This window comes from Anabrus simplex, chromosome 2 (assembly GCF_040414725.1).
Source record: "Anabrus simplex isolate iqAnaSimp1 chromosome 2, ASM4041472v1, whole genome shotgun sequence".
Classification (NCBI taxonomy): Eukaryota; Metazoa; Arthropoda; class Insecta; order Orthoptera; family Tettigoniidae; genus Anabrus; species Anabrus simplex.
The window spans coordinates 1,037,263,650-1,037,286,164 of NC_090266.1; the positions used below are offsets into that span (position 1 = coordinate 1,037,263,650).

Genomic DNA, 22,515 nt, shown 5'->3' on the forward strand with positions numbered 1-22,515 from the left:
CTTGATTACTGTTTGCATGAAGGAGTGTACCAATTGAATGGAGAGTTGCAATAGTAACCCCAGTGTACAAGGGAAAGGGTGACAAACATAAAGCGGAAAATTACAGGCCAGTCAGCTTGGCGTGTATAGTTTGTAAGCTCTGGGAAAGCATTCTTTCTGATTATATTAGACATGCTTGCGAAATTACGAACTGGTTTGATAGAAGGCAGTTCCGGTTTAGGAAAGATTACCGTATTCCACTGTAACTCAGCTTGTAAGATTCCAGCAAGATATAGAAGATATTTTAGATTCAGGAGGTCTAATAGACTGTATCGCTATTGACCTATCCAAGACTTTTGATAGGGTAGGTCATGAAAGATTACTGACAAAAATGAGGGCAATTGGACTAGACAAAAGAGTGGTGAATGGATGGCAACATTTCTAGAAAACAGAACTCAGAGAATTAGAGTAGGTGAAGCATTATCTGATCCTGTAATGATTAAGAGGGGTTCCCGCAGGACAGTATTATTGGACCTTTATGTTTACTTATACCAGTATATAAATGATATGAGTAAAGATCTGGAATCACAGATAAGGATGTTTATGGATGATGTTACACTGTATGGAGTAGTAAATGAGTTGCAGGACTGTGAGCAACTGCAGGGGGACTTAAACAATGTACCGTAGTGAGATGGACAGCAGACAATGGTATGAATGTAAATCAGAAGAAAAGTCAAGTTGTAAGTTTCACCAACAGATGAAAGTCCTCTCCGTTTTAATTATTCTCTTGATGGGGTTAGAGTATCTCATGGGGAACAATGTAAGTACCTACCTAGGTGTTAATATCAGGAATGATTTTCATTGAGGTAATCATATTAACGAGGTAGTTAAGATAGGTTACAGATCTCTTCACTTGGTTATGAGAGTATTTAAGGGTTGTAGTAATGATGTAAATGAGAGGGCATATAAGTCTCTAGAAAGACCGCAGTTAGAGTATGGCTCCAGTGTATGGGACCCTCACCAGGACAATTTGATACGAGAACTAGAAAAAATTCAAAAGAAAGCACCATGATATGTTCTGGGTGATTTCCAACAAAGGAGTAGTGTTACTAAAATGTTGCAAACTTTGGGCAGGGAAGACTTGGGAGTAAGGAGATGAGATGCTCGACTATGCGGTATATTACCAATATAAATGGTCCGTTATTGGACATTATAAATTTTCTAGCTGACTCATTCCTGGTTGCCAGCGTTTTTCCCCCGTGTGCTAGGCTGGGCTCATCAGTTGGTACCTAGCACACTCACCAAGACGCATGGCTAGTGCATACCGTGGAGGCCACTGCATAGGCTAATTGTAGCCACCGACAGTGCCAATGCACTATGAGAGACTTTGTCTCATTACCAAAAATTGATGCCTGCTTGGCCATGACATTATATACATTTTGATTCCCATAGGGAATCTGAAATTTTGGTCCAAATGAGTAAATTTATAATAGCAATATAAATGGTCCGTTATTGGACATTATAAATTTTCCAGCCAACTCATTCCTGGTTGCCAGCATTTCGCCCCCATGTGTTAGGGTGGGCTCATATCAGCTGGTAACTAGCATACCCACCAAGACGCATGGCTAGTGCATACCGTGGAGGCCACTGCATAGGCTAATTGTAGCCACTGGCAGTGCCAATGCACTATGAGAGACTTTGTCTCATTACCAAAAATTGATGCATGCTTGGCCCTCAGATGATACAGATGTTGATTCCCATAGGGAATCTGAAATTTTGGTCTGAATGAGTAAATTTATAATACCAATATAAATGGTCCATTATTGGACATTATAAATTTTCCAGCTAACTCACTCCTGGTTGCCAGCATTTCACCTCCACGGTATGTACTAGCCGTGCGTCTTGGTGGGTGTGCTAGGTACCAACTGATGAGCCCAGCCTAGCACACGGGGGTGAAATGCTGGCAACCAGGAATCTGGAAAATTTATAATGTCCAATAACGGACCTTTTATATTGGTATTATAAATTTACTCATTCAGAACAAAATTTCAGATTCCCTATAGGAATCAACATCTATATTATCATATGTGGTATATTTCGAGCTGTCAGTGGTGAGTTGGCGTGGAATGACATAGGCCTAAGTAGAAGAACAGGCTTGAGTAGATCTTTTAAAAGTAGGAAAGATCATAATATGAAGATAAAGTTGGAATTCAAGAGGACAGATTGGGGCAAATATTCATTTATAGGATGAGGAGTAAGGGATTGGAATAAATGATCAAGGGAAATGTTCAATAAATTTCCAAGAAAAAGCTAGGTAAACAATTATAAATTAATGTAAATATGAGGTAAACAGTTGTTAGGGAATTTGCCACCTGGGCGACCACCCCGAATGCAGATCATTATCATTGATTGATTATTGAACAGATCTGTTGAATGTATTTTCTAAGAAGCCTCAAAAATTGGCTTTTAGTCTGTAAACTGAACATACAGTTCACTGTAAAACAGTTGACATTAATTGTATTATTCTTGTTCTGTATTTTAATGTAGGATTTTGTAGTGTTCTGCAATTTGAATATCAACATAATTCACTTGTATCAGTGTCCTTATGTCCGCCTCCATAGTGTAATGGTTAGTGTTATTAGCTGCCGTCCTGGGGGGCCCGGGTTCGATTCCCGGTACTGCCAGAAATTTAAGAATGGCAAGAGGGCCGGTATGTGATTAGAATGCTACAAGCAACTAACCTCCATTGGGGGTTGTGCCTGAAAAGAGCTGCACCAGCTCGGGATGAGGACACGAGTTTACTTTTTAGTGTCATGACAAGTTGTATGCATGCACCACACACGCACCTTCATTATGTTCCATCAGCATTTTGTAACTATAACCCTCCTGCCTCTTCGGCCGATCATGGCTATGCTACTGGGTGATTCAATAGTTGTACTCGTGATACAAGCAAATAGCAGAGTTGTGAAATGAAGTAATTTCATGTGTTCTCTTCAAGCTCACCAGAAGCCTAGAAAGTTTTACGATGTTGGCTGCTTCATGGTTTGTGTTTGTGAGATATTTCAAGTACGCTAATTGTTGGGTACTATCCAAAGTACTGGTCTGTTATGCTAGAAAGTCTTCCCCATTCCTCATAAGGTCCCAGATCAGTCTTCTTCTTCTTCTTCTTCTTCTTCTTCTTCTTCTTCTTCTTTGTTTTCTTCTTATTCTTCTTCTTATTATTATTGATGATGATGAATAAATAGCACACTAGAGTAGGAATTAAATTTCGTTCATATTATTCATGTATCTACTGGGTGAGTGAAAAGAGGGACATTGCATAAGATTCAATCGGCCTTTTGAAACCGACTGACTTGGAGCCGATTATGACTGCCATAGTCCAAGAGGAGTGTGAATCAGTTAGATATTGATATTTTTGACTGTTCACATTCTTTACTTATGAAAAATGCCTTTAGTCACCAGATGAAAGAGACATGCACAAAATTGGTTTCATACTGAGTGCTACATTACTCGGAAAGTAACACTGCGTGTGTTGTATAGAGCAATGTGCACAAATGACAGAAGAGACATGGAAGAATATGCTAAGAGGAGAAAAGAATATAAACTGTTACCTAAGACTAAAAGAGCTGAGCACATTGAAGCTGAAGCTAGGGAAACAATAGAAGTAGCCAGAACAGATCCCCCCTCTTAGCTCTAAGATAGAGACAAGCTCCCAAGGTGAAAGAGATACCAATGGAGACATGGGTGAATCATTGCTCGAGGATCCTCAACAAAAATAGAACAGCAACAGATCACCCAGTCACAGCTACAAAAAGCATTGCTAGAGTATCTATCCAAATTACCCCAGCGGAAATACAAACCAATATCACGTCTGCTCTGAAGGGTAAAGCAACAGGGCCTGACAAGATATTCATGGAACACATAAAAGAGACACAAGACCTGGTTCTCCCAATATGGACAGATCTGTTTAATAAGTGTTTGTTAACAGGAACCATCCCAGTCAGTTGGGAAACAGCCCAAATGCCAATACTCTATAAAGGGAAAGGACACACGTAAGATCCCAATTCTTAGAGAAGGAATAGTTCTAGAATCTACAATATTCAAGCATTTCTCTAAAATTTTAATGAAAAGACTAGCCAAGGAGGTGAACATGTTCATACCAGACTGTTAATTCAGTTTTCAAGAAGGAAAGAGCACTCTACAAACAGTGACATTACTGCAAGTAGAAGTGGAAGAGAGCTTGAGGCACCAGAAAGGGAAATATCATGTGGTTTTCATAGACTATACAAAGACTTAATTAACCCAAATATCCTCATACAAAAACTAAAAGGGATGCTGGGAGACTCTCACCCACTAACGAGAATAGTTGAGGTCATTCTTGCATACAACTACATAGTTATAAAAGACGGTGATGTCCTGTCAGAGAAGGTCAGACAGATGAAGGCCTACTTCAGGGCGATCCCATGAGTCCCCTACTATTTAACATCTTTAACAGCTGACTTATGAATGCAGTTTGAGACTACCCCACGGTGAAACTAATCATGTATGCAGATAACATGGCACTAGGATTACCTTGCAAAGGCAACCTACAAGCTGTGCTTCAGAAGCTTGAATTGTGGGCTGGCAAAAAGACCTTAGAGATCAATAAAGAGAAAACAGTGCACATGATTTTCAAAAAACTAGCATTTGATGACTATGTAATCTTGCAAGGAGATATGCTAGCGACCGTGAACAAATTCCGTTTTTTAGGAGTATATCTACAAACGACCTTGTCTTCCTACAGGATACACATCCAAGAGAGAGCATCAGCAGCTACAAAAGCCATACATAGGATTAAAAATATCACCAAACTTTCTTTGCCTACTGCAGTAACATTGTTTAAGGCAGTCATAATACCAATAGTTTCATATGGAATAGAATTAATATGGGAGAAGCTAACGAACAGCGATCTCACATGATTAGAAAGTGTGAAAGCAAATTACTTGAAGAGAGCTCTAGGAGTTGGGATACTTGCACCCTCAAGGTTTGTATACGAATTAGCGAGGGTGGTGGAGGAAGAGGAATGACATCGATCCCAATTTCTATGGTACGAGTGCAATGATATATCGGCAATGGACAGAGACTGGGCAGGACCAAAGACACATAGTAACTAGACTTGAAATTCATGGCTTTCATCACGAAATCTGCTGAACACAAAGGTTTCACCAACCTTCCATTATGTATTGGGAAGTGTGACCACTATCACACACCACAGGTACATTAAAGCTCGTTGAAATCAGTTGGACGCAGGGGTCTGCCTTCTCCTTGTTAGTCTTATGTATTATGTAGGTTAGGTAATGCTCTTTTGAGTGCCTCTTAATAATAATAATAATAATAATAATAATAATAATAATAATAATAATAATAAGATTTTTATAATCATACTTAAAGGGAGATAACATACTGTATCTTCTTTCAAGGATGCGGTGATTTCATTTTCAGAAGTTACAATGAATTTGTTGTGTCATTTTCTTGTATAATGCTGTTGTACAAGCACCACATACTAGGCAACTTTTCTGAATCTGAAGAATGGGTCATCTGAAGTAAATAAAAAATTTAGTACTGGTATACTACTTATTTTTAGTGAGTTTTCAAGTGTAAACTATAACTTCACCTAAGATTTTTTTTAAAAATTAAGTCTCCCCCCAAAGATTGACGGAAGGAAACTACGCAAAATTATGAGAAATCGATCCTTTCAGTCATGGTGTCAGCTACCACATAAAGGAAAAGGAGTAGTGTTATATTCAGACTGCCCAAAAGCAAACTCCTGGATGACTCATAAATCACCTCTGTCCTCCTCTGAATACATGATTGCAGTGAAGATGACATGCAACCTCACCGCAGTCAGGTCAGTTCCTGGTAGGTCATTCAACGCAATCCGTTGCCGCCAAAATGGCTGCAACGAGACAGAAACCCTTGGACATGTGCTGGGATTCTGCTGGAGCACTGAACTAATGCGCAACCACCGCCACCACCGTGTAAGATCGTCAATTGCTCAAGGCTTGAGACAGCGTGGATGGGAGGTGCACGAGGAGATTCACTGCGTCTCTACCGATGACTCTAATCGGAGGGCGGACATCGTAGCCATCAACAGAGAGGACATGAAAGCGATGGTCTTAGATCCCACCATTTGCTTTAAAAGGGACCTGGATCAGGCTCGGGATGTGGACATAGAAAAGCAAGCTATTTATATTCCATGCTTGCCTTACCTTTAATCTAAGTATAAAATACCTATCGATCGGTGGATTGTCAGAGGCCTGCTATTCGGAGCAAGAGGCGCCCTCCCTAGTCAGACATCGAACTTCCTACAAAACTTGAAAGTTCCATTCTGCGAGTTAGAAGAAATATTAATACAGATACTGAGGGACTCTCTGCAAATCATTCACTTCCATCTGTACCTGAGAATGTGATCGACATTTCTCCCCCACTAACCCCGGGAAAGAAGAAGATAACAGCTTCAACGATTAAATCTTCATTTCTTGATATTTTTAAACTCCATTGAAATTGAAACTGTATTCCGGATCCAAATGGTCACCCTCATTGGAGGACGGACGATTTATTTCTTTAATAAATCTCTCTCTCATACATAGCATATTAAAATGGAGCTAAAAGCTGAATCAACTGCTTAAATCAGTTATCTCCTACAATGATAAATGGCTGGTTGCCTTTGCATATTATGTAAGCTATTTTCCAGTATCTACCTTCAATTGATTACCTTCTGGTTTAAATTGGATTTACCATCCAGAAAAGATGTGAGAGTAGCCTGGCTAGTATTTGAGTACTGTGATGATGTTGATGATGATAACAAGGACAATGATGTTGAAATGGAATGATTGGGCCCAGGCCCTTCCACTGCCATTTCTTCACTTGTTACACTTTCACTATTTGATATGTTTTTGTTGGGATGTTCATATTCATTAAAAACTATTTTATGAACTGAGGTAACATGCTTTTTCAGGTTGTTAGTGTTGCAAGACTTTCCTTCTCATGAGAAACATTTTTTTTTTTTATCAAGTGCAGCAAATGACACTGTCATCACGACAGGGTCCATTTGGAAATAGTTCTAAACTTTGCTCATATTATAAAAAAATTGTAGATTATGAAACACAAAAGCTTCTGTCACTTCGAAATAACAACTCTCTTCAAATTTTAAGATAGGAATCTAAACTCAGACTAAGGTTTTGTTTAAATATGTTAACACTTTTACAGTAACTTGTTTCCTAGCTTGTGGTTTGATAATTTAAATAGACCACAGATTTTGTTTACTAAAAGTCTCTGTTATTGGTTACTCAGAACTAGGTTATTTTGTAGGTGAAGCATGGTTTTTCCATAGCCCTCCAAATTGAAAATAAATTATGTTGGAAATGAGGGCAATATCACGTTCAAAAATATCTTCCTCAAGTTACAATTTGGCGTGTTTTATAGCCCTGGTGCGGTACCTGGCTTTTAAAGAAATTTGAACTTCAGATATACTGGCCCCAGAACACATCCAAAAATTCAGGGGAAGGCCCCTTTTGTTAAGGATCAGTAGAACTATAAGCAATCCCAATCTCTTGATATACCTGCTGTTTTAAAACTTACGAGTTGACATATGTGCTCCTTGTGACCACTTTAAAATCTGCTACTTATGACAAGTTGACAATTTTAATTTTAAATTTTAGTACTGGTATTCTATTACATTGTACCAAAAAAGTATGAAGCTCATCTGTAGTAGTATCGTTCAATATTAATACCTCTTGAGTATCGAGGTATCAAACAAACTGAGAACTTTTTTTTTTTTTTTACAAGCTAATGTACCACTAAGGATCACGCTACAGCTTCATTTCTTTCTCTTCATGCAGAGTTTTTTCTGTGTCCAATACTCCTTCATGCGTTCGCTGGCCTGCTTCCGTTGTTCATATGTCCAGGCTCTTCCGGTCTTCTTAGTTCTTCCTGCGGCTTGAACACCTTCCAAATTATTATTATTATTATTATTATTATTATTATTGTTGTATGTCCGGCGCTCCCTTTCTCGCTCCACCAGCCAGCTGCACGCGCGCCTGTGTATCATTCTGCTAGCTTCGACGCGCAGCCCTCAGTGCGCGTGCCTGACCATCGAGTGTACTATAAATAGGAGCTCCCGGCCTGCTCACTTGCCCACTCGCCCCGGTGTCCAGCTCCAGAATACACCCTACGTCGAGCACGGAGGCTACTCCTCTTGAAAATGTGCTTCGACCAGGTGGACTGAATTTCTGGCAGTACGAGGTTTCACCTCTGGTCACCGCTCCCTTACCTGTTTCCGCTGCCTATGTTCCGTAATTCTTTTACAAGCCATTGTCATTCCCTAAGTTATGCAAGCTCCCTTAGTTTCGCTAGGTGGAATTTCTTCAATCAATCGAACTTGCCTTTTAGGAATTCAGGCACTTCAACAAACAAGGACTCTCAAAGACATTCATGTTAGTGTGCCAGATAGTTTTCGACTATCAACGTGTCAATTCACAAAGACTATCTTTTCAAGATAGGAGTGTATATAAAGACTGCAAACCTGTACATATTGTATAAAGACAGACTTTTCTCAAGATTCGATATTCCTTTTTGCTTCAAAATAAATTTCAGTTATTTGTGTAAATATCATAAAGTGAAGCAATAAAAGTTGTGTTTGTAAATTTCAACCTTGGTTACAACAATTATTATTATTATTATTATTATTATTATTATTATTATTATTATTATTATTATTATTATTATTATTGCATCTTTAACCACCATGAGTACAAGTTATGTACTCCCACTGGAATCCAATGACTGAGGGTCAATTACCTAAGTCTCTACCTATGTAGGCTATTCATTTCAGAATTTTTGTCATTTATCAGTCAAGAAATCAACTATAAAAATCCTGTTAATAATGATATTCATTTTATGCCTCACTAACTACTTTTATGGTTTTTGGAGACACCGAGGTGTCAGTATTTTGTCCTGTAGGAGTTCTTTTACATGCCAGTAAATCCTCCAAATTGAGGCTGACGTATTTTGAGAACCTTCAAATACCACCGGACTGAGCCAGGATCAAACCTGCCAAGTTGGGTTCAGAAGGCCAGCGCTGTACCAGCTGAGCTCGGCAAAAAAAAAAAAAAAAAAAACAACCTTTCTGTACTCCTCCAATAATGAATTCACAACCATCTAATTAAAAATTCCAGTTGTTCTTAGAGGGAAATCAGAATAAAACAAATTGCTGACTTTGTGTTTAGTTCTCTAGGAAACAAATACAAGCAATAGCATTAGCAGATCAAGTAAGAGAATAGTAAAATCACAAGATTTAACAGAGAGCTTAGTGTTTTCTACTGACTGAGGAAGAAGATTAATTGGAACCCAAACTACTGTGGGAATGATTATGTTTTTCAACACAGCAAAAAGTTAAAAGCAATTTTCTTTTACTGTATTGCAAGAAATTCTTAAATGTTCCAATAATATCCTCAAGTTACATGAATTTGTTCATCATCAACTCCAGAAAACTTAACTTTACTACAATCGATGGAAAAGATGTTTTAAAAAGAGATATTATTTATGCAGCAGAATAGTTCTAACTTCTGAGAAAGAGAGTGGCTCTCATTCCATTTATTTCTTTTGTCAAAATATTGTAAAAAGAAAATCAGTATTAATTCTGACTGCAGGAGCAATAAAGATTCTGAATAGTATGATGTTATTTAAAAAAGTATTAAATTAGCTATACAGTGAATAACTACTTGTTCAAGTGATTGGTTGAGTCGGTTAACACTGAGATGAAGTGAGCTTCTCATAATCCTTCATCAATCTGATTTGTTGCATATCGTGCAATAACATTGGTGATTATTGTCATGAGAATATCTGAATTTATCATTGAAAAGTTTTCTCATAGCTGTTGTGCAGTCCATAGACTCAAAAAACTGTGGCTGTACATGGCCATATAAGAAGCTATGGTTGCTTCCTGTGCTGAAATTGATAACTGCCGATTTAATTTCACTTTTGTTTCTCACAATTAAGAAATTGCTTATACAGCTACTGGAAGCAGCACTTTTTTATGTCTTTTTTTTGATCGACCACCATGTGAAATGAAAAATTCAGAATTGCATAAAGTACATTCCACCTTTTCACCCACATCTTTCATACAAGGAAATTCCCTCTTGATATTATTGTTTATACTGCATTTACATTTTTGTGTAACGAAGAATGATACAAAATTATGCCATACTACAACAACCACAACCACTTCAGCCATGATACTGGGAATGTATGTAAGCAGGAATTGATAAGTAACACTGCCAGACAGAAGCATGGAGAGAGCAAGAAGAGCACTGCCATAAGTATTACAAACGTTTCTTCTGCATCTGAGTATCTGTTCAGCTGGTGCAGAGTCTGTTTTTGGGACCTTGGAACACCATTTTACTTGATCAAATGCATTGTCTGATTTCAAATGTAGCATTAAAGGTGTTCTGTCATTGCTGTATGGGTCTGAATGTCAGAAGATGTCCATTAACTTCTAGATGCTAAGCACCATTAGCTATGGTATTTGGTGCAGCACGCATATTTTCTTATTAATTGGGATGATGCCAATTTTCCATCTGATGAGAGCTTTCGGAGTGTAGTCGAGGCATGAGATGCCCATTGACCACTGCAGCATATGTATCTCCCATAATGTGTAATTGACGCTCTTTACTTTTATGGTTACTATCCAGTACTCAGTTCCATGGATACTACACATATTGGCAGCTGCCTGTCATAGCGCACACCAGTGATTATCTCCAGCGCATCCATCCAGCATTCACCCTCACTCTTACTTCCTCATTGACATTGGTATCATGATGTAGACGAGACCCAGTGGCAGCTGGTGATTATTCTATAGATAGTGCCAGCAAATTCAAAGTTTGTAAACAAATCTTTCAAAGTTGCAAGTACAGACAGTGCATATTTACCTATGCTATAAGTTACATGAAATCACACTATTTAACTATACTATTGTACAAGAGTGTCCTTTTAATGAAGTATCAATTGAAACAAATTTATAAATTGAGAAACTAATATAAATATTTACTTTAATCCGCATGTAATATTCTAAAAATTCCAGTTTTAAGAAAATTATTTTTAAAAAATTAACAACCCCTCCAGAAAAAATGAGAGAAATATATGACTCAAGTGCTGTAGTAACTGCAAAGTGGCAGTGGTTCGTACCACTGCTAAATGAGTATAGGGAAGATAGTGTGGTGAAGTGAATATCATGTATTATCGGCACACGTTATCTTGGTGCATTTGTGTACGGGGGTGAGGAGTAAGGAGGGAGCTGTCCCAGTTCCGGTAGTGCTGCCAACTGAATGAAAATGAAATCTGAATTGAATCGAGAATATGATCGATCGATATGAAGTTTCTAAACCGTTATTATCTTAAGCCAATAACTGTGTCACATAAACATTATATAACATTATATAACATTTCTCGATGCGAATCTTGCTCCTAGCATGAATTCTATAGTTTGGCTTTGCTGTGTAAACAACAACAGTACTAGTATGTAAAGTGTACGCCAGATGTCACACAATGATGCTTAAGAAATTCATAGTTTGTGTTTCAAAGGTTGCCAGTACGAATCTCGAAGATTGCCGAGGTTGACCGATTCAGCACTAGGGTGTAAATGCACCAAGATAAAGTGTGCGGATAATACTGTACCGTGCATGATAAATTAGAGTACTGTACATAGAAAGAGCATTTAAGGAAGGGGCAAATTTTGTGTAAGGGCCATCAGAGCCTGGTCCTACCAGATATTACTACCACTCTACCTCACTATGTTGTGATTGTTAAGGTAGTGTTCAGTAAGAGCACAAGTAGATTGTTTTTTGTGGTTGATAGAGTACTCTTCTACCATGATCCACTCCTGGTTAGATACGGTTTTTACAGTGCACTCTGTGTACTGGTAAGTTTGTTAGCAAGTTTGTTAGTTTCATTGAACTGTCCGGCTCCACGGATAAATAGTTAGCATGCTGGCCTTTGGTCCAGAGGGTCCCAGGTTCGATTCCCGGCTGTGTCAGTGATTTTAACCTTAATTGGTTAATTCCAATGGCTCAGAGGCTGGGTGTGTGTGGCTATTCAGCATTAGAAATCATCCTAGGCAGGGCCCTCATCTTCACAGACATGCAGGTCGCCTAATAGGCCGTCTACGAGAAAAAAGACCTGCACCAAGCCTCTCCGGAGGCCATACGCCATTATTATTATTATTATTATTATTATTATTATTATTATTATTATTATTATTATTATCATTATTATTATTATTATTATTATTATTATTATTATTATTATTATTATTATTATTATTATTATTATTATTATTTTCCTTGAACTGTCTCAGTCTTACACTTTATTCCTTTCAGTTATTATTGAGTGTCTTTTATCCTTTTGTGTTTATCCTATGTTCCTATTATTTATCAACTTTATTGATTTTTTCCTGTGCTTATCCAACTTTCTCCTTATCCTACATTTCCCATATCAAGACTGAAGATCTGTTAAAATGGTCCCTCAATGAGTGTTAATGTCCACCTTCCTGATGAAGCTGGGAAGCAGAAGCAAGCTCATCAAAGGCTGTGAAGGAATGGATGTAGAAGAACTGGATTAATGATGAGAGAGCACAACTGGTTTAAGAGAAGAGAATATGAAGATGCCAGTCTAGAAAACCAAGAATAATGGCCAAGAGGATTTGTCACACTGACCATGCATCACTTCATAATCTGCAGGCCTTTGGATTGAGCAGTGGTCGCTTGGTAGGCCAAGACCTGTCAGAGAACTGTAGTGCCATTTTTATTTGTTTTTTTTTTTTTTAATATGGAGATGTGGAGATATCCTAGTCTCCTCTTTCTATTGCTCCTTTTACTATACGAGTATGTTCCTTTTTTTTTTTCTTATCTTTCTATGTATTACTTGATTTGTCACTTGTTTGTTCCTTTCCATTTTTTTATATGGTATTATTTTGACTTTTTGTATAAATACTCATATAGTTTGTATTTGATTGCAAAGGTAATCAATGGTATGTTCTTATCTCTGTAAATTGAAACTCGTCCTTTATTTATAGTACCATTAAAAGAATTTGAGAAGTAATTCTTTGAAATATTTTTTCAGAACCTCAATTGCAGTCATCAAGATGTCAATGCCCCGTCTCCTAATCGACACTGATGTTGGCTCAGATGATGCAATGGCCCTTGTCATATGTGCTGCAGCAGAATTGAATGGGAAGGCTAAAATTGAGGGTGTAACATGTGTCCATGGAAATACACACTTAGATAATGTGTGTATTAACACACTTAAAGTTCTGAAGACGATCAATAGACTGGATGTAAGTTTCTGATTCTGAAAAACTTCTTGAAAATATAAATTACATCTACCAATCAACCCTAATTATTTTAAATCTGAATGTGCAAAATCCATATACCATAATTTTCATTTCATCAGTTGAAACGATACATCTCAAAGACAGACTGTTCACTTTTGCTGTTTGAAAATGGAGCAAATATCAGAACACTGTATATATTTGTAGACATGATATAGGCTTTTTGGTTTATACTATGTCAAGAAAACAAGGCATTTTACAGAGAACTTTGCGCTGCATCTTCAGATGAAAATATCAACTGTTCACGAGGAAGATTTCTACAGTAATGAGGGTTGAATTTAAGAATGCTAACCATTGGTCACTGTAAGTGGTACACTCATTCATCACCAGATGGCTTGTTGTATGCTGGCACAGCGCTGACATTCCGAGCGGGAGCTGATGATACCAATAAGCTACAATTAAGATGTTCCATCACACCGTGTGTGCATGAGAAGTAACAGATAGGTCAACAGATGAATCAGGGACGAATGTGGTAGAAGAAACAAATAGAAAATAATAAAATAAAATGCAATGAAAGACATCCAGGATAGGACAGAACAGAGCTAATGAATGGCAAGAAAGTGTGTGGTGAAAACCAGCAGATGATGATGTGAGATGGTGTGGGGGTGCCATAACCAGTGTACACATGTTATAAAAGTATGACACTCACATTGCCTGGAATGCACCATCTGGTGATGAGGAATGTTCAAATTTGGAAAACAGTGAAATGAAGTAACAACAGTGAAAGGACAGGAAAGAGAACTACCTACGTAAATCCATAATGGCTGGCAACTGTGTATTACTTAATGGTAGCCAGTGACCCTGTCCTTGTGAACAGTCAAGATTTTCTTCTGAAGATGCAGAGCAAAGTTCTCTGTAAAACGTAAGGAGTTTCACCTTATTTTCTTGACACGGCATAAGCTCAAAAGCCTGTCTACATGTACGGGCTGTGAAAGCATCAATGATAACTGTATATATTTCTTCGTTGCTTGTGCCAGTTTGCCAGTTTTGCATTTGGAAGATGGAAATGTGACTTGAATTCTTATCAACATAACTGGTTAGATTACAATATACAGCACTGACATTTATCTTGACAGTACTGTTAGAATATAATGATGGATGTAATATATGTTCTTTCCCCTATAAAGTTCAAAGTATTCACTCTTTGACTTTCTAAACCATTTATGATGGTACACTTTTATTACATACAGCTTAGTCAGCACGGTTGACACAGATAATTAAAACATTGAGTAAAAGATTACAGGTTCGACCTCAGCAGAGGTTAATGATGCTTTGTAGTTTTTTTAAATATGATGCAACCTTATGTCTGTGCTCTTACTAACAAATAACTGCATATAACTCTGACACTCCAGCATCTCAAAGGACCATTTGTAGAAATTAAAATATTTAAAATATACAGAGAAGAACTAACAAAACAACTTTTTAATTCATTTCCTGCTTATATGTCTATGCAAAGAAACATTTGTGTAAATGTTGGTATTACTGTGGCAGATTAAAGTCTGGCTTCTTGGTTGAACAGCCAGTGTACTGGCTTTCAGTTGAAAGGACCCTGGGTTTGATTCCCAGCCTAGCCGTGGAATTCCTTTCACTAGCGGTGATTCAATTTGTGGAGAAAAGATTCAATTTTTATTCCATTTCAGCTGCCTGAAACTGGTAATTATGAAAGTACAAACCCTGTTGTCTTTTCAGCTTATTCCTTCCTTTAATTTATTTAATTGTATTAAGAAAAATACTGAGTTGAAACACGCACAAAATGCCGTTTGTCACGGCTAGCCGAATTGTACAGCACCACAGCAAGTAGTGGAGCAAGTTGTAGCAGGGGTATATTTTTGCCAAGGTCATCCGCTTGCCTTCATCAGTCTGGCAGACTCACTCAGTCAGTGTGTCTGTTTCTTCGTGTGTAGTCAAATACTAAATTACTTTTGAATTGTATAATCACACCATACTTCTATTTAATTGTAATACATGTGTAATTATTGTGCCTTTGGTAAAAGTTTTATTGTATAGTACTATTATTACCGCATTTAAGTTGGTAGACTGTCTACCCTCTATCGAAATTTGTTCAGAGAACACCAAAACCTTACAATTTTATAGGAATTTCTTTCAATTTTAATGTCTTCCCGCCCTGATATCCCTTCAACCCAGAGATATTTTGTTGTCTATAAATTTTTGTGCCCTCCCCACTTCTAATTCCCAATCGCTGCTATTGATTCCTCTGGTGTGGTACTGGATGTTTTTGTTCATTTTAAAACATTCTTCTTCATCTACATACAACACACCACATTACCAACCACCACAGAAACACACACAATAGTGAATAATCCCCCACAGAGGTTTGGCATTAGAAAGGGCACCGCTGGAGCTATACCTTAATTAAATCCATGGCCGCTACCTTCCCAAATCCTAGCTCTTTCCTATCCTTGCATCGTCAAAAACCTTTGATGTGTTAGTATGACGTTAAACCACTAGCAAAAACGAAGGGCACCCAGTTGTAAAACTGAGCCAAATCCACATGTAGTGCCAACCCCAATAGATTGGAAAAAGGCCAGAAGGAGAATAGGAAGTCTTTAATGGACTAAAATACATTACCAGTACTGGAATAATAGTTGCAACACCCTGTCACCATGTTTCAATTTATTCGTGATTGAACACACAGATAATATAAGAGGATTACAGTGTGTGATTTCATACAAAGTTAACACGTTCACAAGTTCTTAAGTATAGCAGGAGTATACAGTACTCAAATTTCACATCAATATTGTGTCCCATTTTTATTTATTTTTTTGGTCTGGAGGCATATCTGCATCTTTGCATGCAGACAATCATAGAGCTGAAAAACATCATTCTGCAACAGGAATATTGTTTGATACCTCATGCACCTACTGACATAATTCTGCAATCATTTACAGTAGTTCCAAAACAGAATAATTCCACAGCACATTAGTTTTCAAAACAGTAAGTTCCATACTTACCCATTTCCATGATTGCAATACACACAAATTTCAAACTTTCTGTCTGTAATTTTTAATACCTGATGTTGTTATTGGGTCGATGCATAAGTATGTGCAGTTCTGATAATTTATATTTTATTTTATTTTACTGTCACGCACTGTAACTCACAATCACTCAGTGATGTATTCACCTCCACTCTCTATGACCTTCTGCCAACATTCTGGTAGCAGTTGAATGCCTCGCCTGTAGAACTGCTTTGGTTTTGACTGGAAGAAATCTGTTAGCCATTGGTCAAGAGAAGCTTCATCAGGAAACACTTGCCCCTGAATATGATTAGAAAGAGAGTGGAAAAGATGGAAGTCTGAGGGGGCAAGGTCGGGGTTATACAGAGGATGAGGAAGAGGTTCCCAGCCAAGTTCAGCAATCACACTTTTGGTCAATTACACTGTATGCGGACGAGCATTATCATGGAGCAATAAGACTAGTTGTTGTCTTTGTCTTTTGTTGTCAATAGCAATGGCAAGCCATCTTAGCTGGTCACTATACACAGCAGAGGTAATCGTTACGTTTTTTGAAAGAAGTTCATGGTGAAGAATGCCATCTTTGTTCCACCAAACACACATGATTTTCTGTGGATGGGCACTATCCTTGGCACGGGGAGTTGCTTTTGTTGATGAGCTGAGCCACTGTTTCCTCTTCTTCATGTTGACATACAGACAGCATTTCTCGTCACCGGTGACAATGTTTGAGAGGAATGCTTCGTGCCTATCACAAGCCAACCAGTACTGGGCAAGCAATGATGAACAGATGTTTACTCATTGATTTTTGTTACTGTCACTTAGCACATGTGGTACCCATATACCCAATTTCTGTACCTTACGCATCGAATGCAAATGGCGTACAATAGTTGACTGATCACATTCAAAAACTTGTGCCATTTCCTGCATTGTTTGACAAGGATTCTCATGAAGCAACTCATTCAAGGAATTTTTGTCAAAATCTGAAGGTCTTCCAGAATGTGGATCATCAGACAAGTCAAACCGTCGTGCTTGAAAGCGGGAAAACCATTTTTGTGCTGTTCTTTCAGCAGTTGCTTCATTCCCATGTATGTATGTTGGGTATTGTGTATTCAGCCCGAAGGCTGGTTGGATCCTCAACAGGTTCACCCTTAGCTGTCATAGATGGCTTAGGTTTCACTGAAGAGGCGTACTAGGGAAATGCGGAGTGAGGTAGTTTCCCGTTGCTTTCCTCACTGAGCCAGAAGTTGCTATTGCACATCAGTCTGCCAAGCCCACTGAAATGCGTGCACCAACTGACCCTATGAGCAACATTTTCACACCATTCATAGCAGGGACTGGCTGCATAAGGAATGGCATTACTAGTGTCGCTCATACCTCAGCCACTTTCATATTGTTGAAGTCAAGAATAAGACAGACAGGTCAGTGAAACTAACAATTTTATTCTAGCCCATACCAGAAGACATAGCGCACTGTAAACACTACATCTTGCCAGCAAAGGCATTTCATTCCCATACACTTCACAAATTGTTCTTGCAGCTTTCTCACTTTTATGCTTTCATGTTAGTCTTGTCTCTTCTTTCCGTCTCTTCTCACACTGTCCTGTGTTCCTAATCTTTTTCCACTGTATTCATCAGTATCCTTTCCTGTGTACATCTGGCTTCCTTTTTATACCACATTTTCTGCATCAAGTCTGAAGATCTATCAAGATGTCCCCCAAAAAAAGATCTTGATGCAGCTGAGAAGCAGAAATGAGCTTGTTGATGCTGAGAAAATATGAGTGTAGAAAAATTGGGATTGATGAACATAAAATGTGGAGATTGTTCTTGTCCTTTTATGTTTTCATATTTGTCCTTGTCTCCTTTCCTGTTGCTCCCTCTTCTGCTGCTACCGAGTGAGTGGCTGTGCAGTTTGGGTCATGCAGCTGTCAACTTGCATTGGGAGAAAGTGGGTTCGAACCCCGCACCCCCTATTGGCAGCTCTGAAGATGGTTTTCTGTGGTTTCCCACATACCAGGCAAATGCTCTGGCTGCATCTTAATTAAGGTCACTGTTGATACCTTCCCACTCTTAGCCATTTCCTCTCCCATTGTCGCCATAAAACCTGTCTGTGTCAGTGCAACATTTTAAAAATCCTCCAATGCTGACCTCTCATTGTGTTGGTCTGTTACGTATTCCTATTCATGCTCCCATCTTTTTATATACAACTTGGTTTGTAACTATTATTCTTTTCCTATACTTATAATGACCTATCATTGTGATTATCCTAATATGTGTTCCTCATTCATGAAAAACTGTGCATCATGACCGAATCGTGCTAATACAATGAAACTTGCCTGCTCTATTGGTATAGGCTGACATGTGTCCCCCATTTGCCTTTAATGCCGACTGCTTGTGCGGTAGTATCAGTAGCGGGGGAGTACATGTTCCTCACTTGTTCATAGATCCAAGATATTGAATAAGGCCTTAGCAACAGTGTGAGCAACAGAGCTAAGTTGAGTGAACATACAGCAAGCCCCAACAGTACATTGGACAAGCCTTTGACCAGCCAGATGAGTTTTAGACTGGTCACATTGTCAGATTAAGAGAAGCAGCAGATTCGATATTTTGGTGCATTACTCATTATGTGAATCGTTCTGACTACTCTGTGCTTTGGTGTTGGACACAGAGGGAACGTGAAGGTACACACATGCATTGAGAAGACTCGGGTCGATGCCAGCGGACCACCATTGGAGAGGATCATTTCATCATACGACAGGCTGTAAGCACTCCACAGTGTTGCTGTGCACCAACAAGAGACATGTCACAGCAGCTGGGGATTCACCTATGTCTACCAGTACCATATCAACATGGCTAGCAGAGCAAGATCTGTCATCATGGCTTCCTTTATGATATCTACTATCACAACTTGAGCATCACCGAGCACGTCTGAACTTCTGCCAGGAAGAGGCAGCATGTCAGCTTGCAGATTGACAATGAGTGCTGTTCAGTGACTAGTCATGGTTTTGTCTGGATGCAGACAACCCCTGAATTTGAGTCTAGAGACGTGCACTCATCTACGCTTCATTTTAGAGTGGCACATTGCCCCAGCAAGATTTTGATTTTTCGTTCCCCACTGGTGGTGATTCCCATCAAGTGCCGAGGTTACGGACAATGGAAGCCTTTACCTCCCACCCCTCCAAGGGCCTTCAATGGCCTGAATGGAGATGGCTTTGCTTTTACTGGTGGTGACTGATTGAACCCTAATGGTGCAGTGATAACAGAAAATTCTCTGACTATGTGTGTTTCTCCTCTTAGTACTGCTCAACAACCCTATTTTCTAGCAGTGGTAATGCCTGGCCTCACAAAGCACAGGTATCAACTGGTGGTTCAATGCCATACTAAGTGCATTCTACAAGTGTTCATTACCCTGCAATAATTGCTTGAAGAGGTACAATATTTTGATGTTTTCTTTATTCTACCATGCCATGTGCCTGTATCCATTTATGTACCCCTGCAATGGGTCCTTCATGGAGTGCAATATTTTAAAGATGAGTTTATGACTTCATTTATCACGTGTTTATTCCTTTCCATTAGTTAATTTGTTCGTTAGGAACATGAGTGGTTATTTCTGGTAACTGTGATATTTTGCATTGATAATGCCTCACCATAGATACATTAATATTTGATGATGACATAAGATGGGTCTGTCCTAAACTCAATAATTCTGGTAAAGGCCCCAAAAATCACATAGATACCTACTTCTTCAATAATTTAATAGGGATCTTAATTTGTATTATCTGTTTAATAATACTTTTTTTTTTTAGGTTCCAGTTTATAAAGGTGCAGAAAGTGCCATATTGGAGACAGTCGTACGTGCTGGAGATATACATGGAAATGATGGATTTGGAGACTTCTATTACCCAGATCCCCCTAGAGCAGATATTCTCTTGCAGCAGGAACATGCAGCTAACTACCTTGTTAAAAAGGTATCACAAAACCCAGGTATGATAATGCTTTGGGGATTATTTTTGTCCTCCTTTCTATAAATTTTAAACCATGCATCAGACTAAATTTACATTCTCTCTCTTTATCAAGGAAAAAGAAAGATCAAATTCATCTACCTTTTCAGTGTATCCATTACCAACTGTCATAGATGGCCTAGGCATCACTAAAGAAACCACTAGGGAAACGAGGAGTGAGGTTGTTTCCCATTCCTTTTCTCAGTGAGCCAGAAGGAGCTGGAGCTATTACATATCACTCTGCCAGGCTCACTGAAATGCATGCACCAACTGACCATGTGAGCAACATTCATCACAAAGACTGACTGCTTAAGGAATGGCATTAGTAGCATCACTCCTACCACAGTCATTTTCATATTATCAAAGCCAAGTATGAAATTGAGAGAAAGGAATAAAAGTGAAAAGATTGTTCTAGCCCCAGAAGATAAAGTGTACTGAAACACTTTCTCTCACCAGAAATGTATGTGGGCTGAAAGAATTGTTAACGATATAAATGCATGCCATGATTTGGTAAGTGAGTAGCTGAATGGTGGGAAAAGATAAGAATGACAAAGAAAAGATGGATGAATATAAAGGAAAATTGTTTAATATTCAGTCTAAGAACCTTTATAAATCCAAAACTAACTGATATTCTACATGAAGGTAAGGTTTCCTCACACCCTAAACCCAGTATAGTCCATCATACCTACTGTATGAGTTTCCAAAAGATCAACATTTTATTGAGATACACCTTACCCTTCACTGAGGGTCTTTGTACCAAGTGCTCTATAGGTAGAACCCTGCACGGGTAAACAAAATATTATCTGCATCCACACTTCCTTCATCTGCACTCGCATCTGCAAATGGTTATCCGCGGATATTGTAAATATTTAACTATAGTTTATTACATCCAAGGTATTGAAATGTATAGATCTGTTAACATAATACAATAGGCCTGGTACCTAGCACCAGGACCCCCTACAGTCACAGGTTTATGAGGGATTTTCCCTTGCGACAACTACCGATGTATTGAACTTTGTTCCTTCCTTCTGCTAATTACGGGCTGAAGCCAGTTAGGTTTAGGTCAGATTTACGGCTTTATGATCTCAAGGTTCTATATATCACAATTCTCCCATACCACTGTCATGGGTCACCTAACCACAAGCAAAAATAAGAGTATACCTGAGTGAAAATTATTAAAATTCGTTATTTAGAAATTATCAGCAAATTTTTCCGCACTGCAATACAGTTTCCATCCGCCAAGACACTAACTTCGTGAATATCTGCATCCGTGCAGGGCTCTATCTATAGGCACCTTTCTTTCATCTGCAACCAGACCATTACATCAGCCGTATTACCAACAGTGTGTTCAGGTGCTTAAATAATACCTGTAAATGGCTAAATACGAAGCATTTAATCCTAATTCATGCATACGTAAAAAGACAGCCTACATGAGGCAGTAAAGGTGCATTTGGTTCACCTGGAGGAATGTGAGTTTGATTCCTCAATAGGAAGTCAAAAAATTTAGAATTTAGAATTTCTGGCCAGGCACATGTCCCTAGGGTTCACAAACTGAGTACCAGATTAATTTATTGGGGGCAAAAGTGTCTAACTATTCTGCCTCACTTAGTACCAGGCTGAATAGCTCAGATGGTACAGCTCTGACCTTCTGAGCTCAAGTTGGTGGGTTTGGGAAGTAATCGAGTAAAAGTAGTCATAATACTTGTAACGATTACTTTTTCAGTAATTTTTACTTGTAATTGTTACTTTTCAAAAAGTGTAACTTTTACTCATGATTTACTCTTTGAAATAAAATTGTAACCTTTTACATGTCGGTAATTGTTACATTCTAGTAATCGATAGACATTGCATCGAAAATTTGGCAACCTTGGAGTCCTAGTACTCGCAAGGCATCGTGCCAAGGGTATAATGCCCAGGACACAACGGGCACTCATTCATTTACTTGCAGCTTGTTTTTAATTACTGGTTGAATTTTAGGTAATCGTGTACTACGTGGTCGAGAACAGAACCAGAAGAAACATGTGATGGTGAAAGGGTTAAGGAATTTCCATTTCCCTATTTGAATAAATATTTTGAATTACTTGGCCCTGAAAATCATTTTGATAATAATGTGATGTGAACTTTGCTTGGGAGCAATCAATTTG

At 38.5% G+C, this 22,515-nt stretch overlaps 1 protein-coding gene across 1 annotated transcript in view; it reads left to right on the plus strand.

The window, feature by feature from the left end:
• LOC136864661 (nucleoside hydrolase) overlaps positions 1–22,515 on the plus strand; it is a 108,737-nt gene that overhangs the window by 35,208 nt on the left and 51,014 nt on the right. The window contains exons 2-3 of the mRNA XM_067141954.2: positions 13,135–13,348; positions 20,177–20,354. Of these exons, the coding sequence (XP_066998055.2) occupies positions 13,157–13,348; positions 20,177–20,354 (370 nt within the window). The 5' untranslated portion in view covers positions 13,135–13,156. The remainder of the gene's footprint in view (positions 1–13,134; positions 13,349–20,176; positions 20,355–22,515) is intronic.